Here is a 6,902-nt window from a genome sequence, read left to right on the forward strand (position 1 = left end):
ATGGTGGTGATGCTGATGATGGTGGTGATGCTGATGATGGTGGTGATACTAATGATGGTGGTAATGCTGTTGATGGCAGTGCGATACTGATAACAGCAGTGATGCTGATGATAGCAGTGATGCTGATGATGGTAGTGATACTGATGATGGCGGTGATGCTGTTGATGGCGGTGATGCTGTTGATGGCGGTGATGCTGTTGATGGCAGTGATGCTGATGATAGCAGTGATGCTGATGATGGCGGTGATGCTGTTGATGGTAGTGATGCTGTTGATGGCTGTGATGCTGTTCATGGCTGTGATGCTGCTGATGGTAGTGATGCTGTTGATGGTGGTGATGCTGGTGATGGTGGTGATGGTGTTGACGGTGGTGATGCTGTTGATGTCTGTGATGCTGATGATGGTGATGATGCTGACGATGGTGGTGATGTTGATGAAGGTGGTGATGTTGATGAAGGCTATGATGCTGATGATGGTGGTGATGTCGATGAAGGCTATGATGCTGATGATGGTGGTGATGTCAATGAAGGTGGTGATGCTGATGATGGTGGTGATGTCGATGAAGGCAGTAAGGCAGTGATGCTGATGATGGTGGTGATGTCGATGAAGGCGGTGATGCTGATGATGGTGGTGATGTCAATGAAGGCTGTGATGCTGATGATGGTGGTGATGTCAATGAAGGTGGTGATGCTGATGATGGTGGTGATGTCGATGAAGGCAGTGATGCTGATGATGGTGGTGATGTCGATGAAGGTGGTGATGCTGTTGATGGCGGTGATGCTGTTGATGGCAGTGGGACATTGATAACAGCAGTGATGCTGATGATGGTGGTGATGGTGATGATGGTGATGATGGTGGTGACGGACGCAACAACTGTATTCAGCAGTTTACTTCCTGTGGTCAAATGGCTGAGCTTTGCGGAACACCTGCCTTGTTCCAGCAGGTATTGTGCTTATCTTATCTCCCCCTCAGCCCAAGCCCCCAATGCAGGCACAATCATCCCCATTTTACAAATGAGGACGCTGAGGTGTGGAGACGTGAGTGACCCTTTCTGAGGCCCCTCCTTGGGAAGAGGCAGAGGCGGGACTCGGACCCAGGCTGGGGGCTCTGGTGCCTCCAGTAGATGTCTAGGCCAATCCTTTGCCTCTCAAGCTCTCCTGGAGCCATGATGTGCCTGTGCAGGGTGGACAGCGGCCATTAAGGAGGCCATCTCTGGTCACGCTGTCATCCCCACTAGTCAGGTGGAGAGAAAGCAGCCATCCATGGGTGCAGAGCCCAGGGCTTTCTGCTGGGTTTCCAGAAGCAAGCAGGGAAGGGCTGTGAACGGGGCTTAGAGGGGCTCCTGGCCTGCAGCTGCCTGAGTGTCTACGGGGGACGCAGCCAGCTGTGCAGCTGGCAGACAGCAGTGGATGGCTCCTTTCTCACCAGATGCCCCCAGATGGCTGTGCGTGCCAGGCCTCTGGGCTGTGGGAGGGGAGGCTCCCACCCTCGTCTGCCAGCTCGGCCCAGCATGGATTTTACACAGGCATCGCCCCGCTCTACAAATCCTGGGCCAGTGAAGGTGGCAGAGCACTGCGCTGGGGGCTCGGGGCCACGGCCTCGTTGGCAGCACTACTGGCTTCCTGGGTGACGAGCTAAGTCAGGTCCTAGGTTCTGCTTCCTCATCTGTCACAGAGGGGACACAACTGCCCAAGTCACAGCCACACATGGACGAGTACTTTGAAGAGAGTAAGGCGGCAAGCACACAGGAAAAGATGCTTGGTCTCCCCCATTATTAGAGAGACAAGAAAATAAGCAACAAGGAAGCTGCACTGCTCGCTCGCTGGGTAGGAAAACACGAGAACAGTGTTGGTGAAGCTGAGGAGCAGGCACTCAGGCACTGTTGCACTGGAGGTCAGGGGCAACTGTTTTGGATGGCAGCTTAACAGCACTCACAGTTTAAAATCAGGTGCCTTCTGACCCAGAAATTCCTCTGCTAGGAATTTCTCTGGATGTACTTGCAGAAGTACTTAAAGATTTATGTACAAAGCTACTTATTACTTAGGGAGGGCTGCACACAGAAAAATGGAGAACTACCTCAGTATCGACTAACAGGGCACTGGATTAAATCAAGGATGTGCAACTACTCCAAGGAATATGGCAGCTGTTTATTTCCTAGCAGAGAAAGAGTTCCAAAGACAGTGAAGCAAAAAAAGCAAGAACAAGATGCCGTTTACATTTGTATGAATGTGTGTGTGTGTGCACACTTGAATAAGCATATGGCATTTCTAGAATACACAACTTAATTAACAGGGGGAGTCGGGTTAATTTTGTTTTAACCATGAGCCCATGGGAGGTAACTGATTTTTATATGAATTCTCGGATGAAAAATGTGTACCCTCTGCCTCCCTGATATGTATGGGGTGTTGTGGACTCACCTTTCCAACCACTTCCACTGGAGAAAGCGGTCAAAATACATGCTGTCCAGATATTCGTGGAATGGTTCTCCCCTCAGGTACTCGTGGACAGACCTGGCGCAGATGTAACAAGAGGATGAACATTTTATAATCCCGATCTTCAAGCACGGAGGCAAAGCTGTATCCAGCTTTGGAGATGCAAGCAAACAGGGCTCTCAACCCATGCAGACGCAGCACGTCTGGCCAGAGGTCCTGCCATTCTACTGAGCGTTGTGGGAACCTGGTTGGTCCTGCCAACACTTGTTGGGCACCTGCCATGTGTTGGGTACTGTTCCAGGTCCTGGCATACAGCTGGGAGCAAAGGGTTGGCATTGTATGTGAGACACAAACAGCAAATAGCAAACATGAAATAAACAATCCCAGAGGTATGCCATCATGAATAAGTTCGGGGGGACTGCAAGGGTAGAGGGGTCTCTCTGAAGAAGTGACCTTAAGCTGAGAACAGACGAAGACTTAACGAGGTGCAGGGAGGCGCTGGGAATCAGGGGTGGTAGGTGGTTGGGGGAAGGGTGGGGCCATAGCCCCTCAGAACTGCAGCTCTGGATCTGGTCTTGGACTAGCAAAGCCACTGGGAGTTTTTTATGCATGCAGCAGAATTTACTGGTCACCGGCTGTGCGCCAGGCGCCAGGTTGAGCCCTGGGATGCCGTGGATCTCTATGGATCTTAGGCCATCAGGGCAGGTTCTGAAAATGCCTGCAGGTAGCTTCTTTCCTTTAGAAAGTGGCCACGCTGAGTAATCTAGCACAGGCACTCGGGGCCTGGGGAAGGGAGGGGACTATGGCAGGTGGTGCACGTCAGAGGCTGTGTCCTGCCAAACCTGAAAGCCAACGCTGGGAGCCAAGACGGCCATTCCCTCAGGGTCAGGGTCACCAACCAAGACCCCACCCACTGTCAGATCTGACTCCTGGGCAGCTCCAAGAGAGCGGCAACCAAGCTTGCTCTGCCCACCAGGGCCTCTCCCCAGCACCTAACCCAGGGCTTGGTCCCAGGACAGCCCTCCCAGCTCCCTTCTAAGTGTATGCAGGTTACTGTTTTTCTTGTATAAACTCCACAAAAGCCAGGACTGGGTTCTTGTTCACCTTGGTATCCCCCAGCACCCAGCACAGTGCCAAGTACACAGTAGGTACTCAATTGATGTCTGTGGTGCTGAATAAGGGCACACAAAAAGCCTCTAGGCTCATCCAGCTATGTGGGGTAACCTGGCTTTGGAGAGCTTCCACGAGCGTGTGTGTGTGTGCGTGCACCTGTATGTGTCAGCAAGTGTGTGTGCACTCATGTGTTTGTACTTGTGTGTGCTCCTCGGTGCTCATGCCTTCAGCGTATGTGTGTGCAGGATGGGGCGGGGTTTAGTTGGTACTCTGCTGGCAGCATGGCCATCGACTTGTCTCACCCCCTGCGGGGTGGATGTGCCACCTCCAGAGAAGGTGACAGGGTTCGGCTGAGAAGCGCCCCCTGCATCAGTAGCACTGGCTCTGGTTGGTGGCGGTGGTGGGGGTTGAGGACCCTGGGAAAGATCTCCAAACCACCCAGACAGGGTCAAATGTTTGCACATTCCTCTGTCTCAACAGCCTGGAGAGCCACTTGCTTTCAACACCCTTAGCAGCAGATGTTTTTTTTGGACTTGGCATCTCGATATCTTTTTCTCTTCATGGGAAGTATACAAACAGTTGGTATAACTTGGCTGAAGCTGTCAGGCACGGAAGACCTGCCTCAGTGCCCTGTACTGTCAGGTAGAGAGCCGTGGCATCGCATCTCTGGGCAGCCCAGGGAGGACAGGCCAGGTGGCTGGGGCACTTACTGCGCACAGGCAGAAAAGAGTTCTTTGCACGGCTTTTGCAGGAGCTTCTCCTCCGTCTGGGAGACCAGGTCTCGGCCAACTTGGGCTATGAAAACAGGGGACTGGAAGAAGGAAGGGAAGGGAGGTGGTCAGGGAGGAGCCAGCAGCAGTGCGGCCAGGTTTGCCCATGGGTGTTGGGCCAAGAACCAGCCAGACTCCAGGTACCTGGCAGCCCGTCTCTGCCCCAGCGTGTGACTGGCTGCCCCCTCCAGCCTGCACCTGGCTCAGGGCTACCTGGACACTGGTGATCTGGGAAGGTGGCTGAGCTGGAAGGTGGTGAATGAGCCCAGGTTCAGGGTGAGACTTCTGGTTGTGCCACTTATAGGCTGTGTGACTTCATGGAAGTCACTTGGCTTCTCTGAGCCTCATTCCTCATCTGCATAACATTGATAATGACAGTCCCCATGGCCTGGGCATGTAGTCAGAGCCAACAAGGTGTGCAAATGCTCCCAACCCTAAGGGGCTGTGCAGCATGACCCAGCCCATCATTAAGCCCCCAGCAGGCTTGGTGACGCCCCTTGGCCGTGCTGAGCTTTCCTCCGGGGGCAAAACAGAAGATGAACACCTGCCCAGCCTCGAGGTTCATGTGTGAAAGGGTTTGGATCAGGCCCAGGTGGACAGGCAGGCTCAGGAGGGAGGAGGGGGTCAGGAGGGGAGGGGAGCTGTAGCCCCAGAGCTGCAGGCCTGGGTTTGAACCCCAGATCTGTAACTCGCAGCTGTGGCCTTGGTCTTAACTGCTCAGTCTCACTCTTGTCAGGAAGACGATCGGGAATAGGAGCTTCTCTCGGAGCAAATCAATAAAAACTTCAGGTAAGGCATTTGGCCCAGATCTGGCCGTAGCAGCCAGCATGAAATAAACGTCACCCCCATTGTTTCTTTCTCTTTCTAGGTTAAGCTGCTGGCCTGAGTATTTTAAGTTTGAAAGGACATTTCCAAGAGTTGCTGTGTCCTACCCAGGAGTGGCAGCCGCATCTGGAAGGCAGCTCCACCCAGGGCAGGCCTCACCCTACCCCGTCCCCTCCTCCTACCATTCACCCTCTGCCAGCTGTTCCCAGGGGCTGACTCACCAGCTGGGCTTTGAGATGGGTTTTTAATAAATTACAGGGATAATTGAGAAAACTGCTGGGAGTGGGCTCAGAAAGATAGGGTGTGGACACAGCTCTCTCCCAGAGGGATGCTGAAATCTGAAAGCCTTGCCTCCTCTTCCCTATGGGGCTGATTTGCTAAGTCCACCGGATGGTTTCTCAGGGCTGGGAGGTGTCAACCCCGGGGGTAGAGAGGACGCCCGAGGCAGCAGCTGGCCTGTCCTTGGTGAATGAAATCAGTGGCTTGTTTTCTGTTCCCCACGGTTCTGAATGTTCAAATCCCTTCCTTCCTTCTTTCTTTCTTTTCTAGGCCCAGCCCTCTCTGAGGCTCACCCCTGCCCTCAGGGTCTCCCCACTGAGCTAGGCCTGAGAGGCTTCGGCTTCTTGGAGGGCAGTCTGCGGTGCGGATGCAAGCTGCTGTGACAGTGAACACCACTTACCCAAGTGCAGGCCAAGCCATTCCCACCAAACAGCAGGCTCAGAGCACATTTCCCAGTTACCATCAGCAGCCTGGATAGCGGCTGCTCTCTCCGACCTGCCTTCCCACTCTGCCCCAGGAGACACAGAAGAGCAACCCACAGAGCACGAGTCACAATTTTTGCAGAAAAGATGCTTGATGTCATGGGAGGAGCCCCAGGCAAGAGCCAGGAGCCTGAGCTCTGTCTGGCCCAGCCTCTGACCTTGGCCATTTGATGCCTCCGTCTCAGCCTCTGAAATAGGAAGGAACTGCCCCAGAGATGCCCAAAGGGTCCTTTGAGATTTGGGCATCGACAACTGGGGGCTTGTGCTTCTAAGACTTAGAGAACTTTCTTGGGAATTCTGGCAGCTGAGTCTCCTGGGAACCAGTACCTCCAGGCTACTTCAGAGCAACTGAATATCAGAACAAATCCCGAGGACCTGGGCAAATCTGCTTCAGGAAGGAGAGCTGATGGCTTGGCCTCCCCATAGTCCAGGGCGGCCCAAGGCCTGGCACAGAGCTGGTGCTGGCTGTCTGTTCATGAGCAAGATGATACAACGTGTTGCGTCAGGATATGACCTTGAGCCTGGTGCGAGTCAGCAAGGACCAGATAGAGATGTCAGCAGGGTGGGCCATGGGGAGAAACAGAACGGTTAGAAGGGGGACCTGAGCTGCCCACCTGTGTGCACTCTGCAGGGTTCTGCCTTTGTTTCCACCTAGGGAGGACCCACCCTTACCCACCACAGGCACAGCCTGGTGCCGGGCAGGGGTAGAATTAAAAGATGAAGATGAAGCCAGGTAGGACGCAGTGGCTCACGCCTGTAATCCCAGCACTTTGGGAGGCCAAGGCAAGAGGATTGCTTGAGGCCAAGAGTTTGAACCAGCCTGGGCAACGTAGTGACTGCCTACCTCTACCAAAAAAAAAAAAAAAGTAGCCAAACACGGTGGTTTGCCTATAGTCTCAGCTACTTGGGAGGCTGAGGCGGGAGGCTTCCCTGAGCCCAAGAGGTCGAGGCTGCCGTGAGTTACGATCATACCACTGCATTCCAGCCTAGGCAACAGGGTGAG

The 6,902-nt window shown here is 53.8% G+C and overlaps 1 protein-coding gene across 4 annotated transcripts in view; it reads right to left on the minus strand.

The window, feature by feature from the left end:
- GRK5 (G protein-coupled receptor kinase 5) overlaps positions 1 to 6,902 on the minus strand; it is a 255,238-nt gene that overhangs the window by 32,660 nt on the left and 215,676 nt on the right. For all 4 annotated transcript variants that reach the window (XM_023224349.1, XM_023224348.2, XM_023224351.2 and 1 more), the window contains exons 5-6: positions 4,254 to 4,354; positions 2,416 to 2,508 (exon numbers count right to left, since the gene is read on the minus strand). In XM_023224349.1, the coding sequence (XP_023080117.1) occupies positions 2,416 to 2,508; positions 4,254 to 4,354 (194 nt within the window). The remainder of the gene's footprint in view (positions 1 to 2,415; positions 2,509 to 4,253; positions 4,355 to 6,902) is intronic.

Source organism: Piliocolobus tephrosceles, chromosome 9 (assembly GCF_002776525.5).
Source record: "Piliocolobus tephrosceles isolate RC106 chromosome 9, ASM277652v3, whole genome shotgun sequence".
Classification (NCBI taxonomy): Eukaryota; Metazoa; Chordata; class Mammalia; order Primates; family Cercopithecidae; genus Piliocolobus; species Piliocolobus tephrosceles.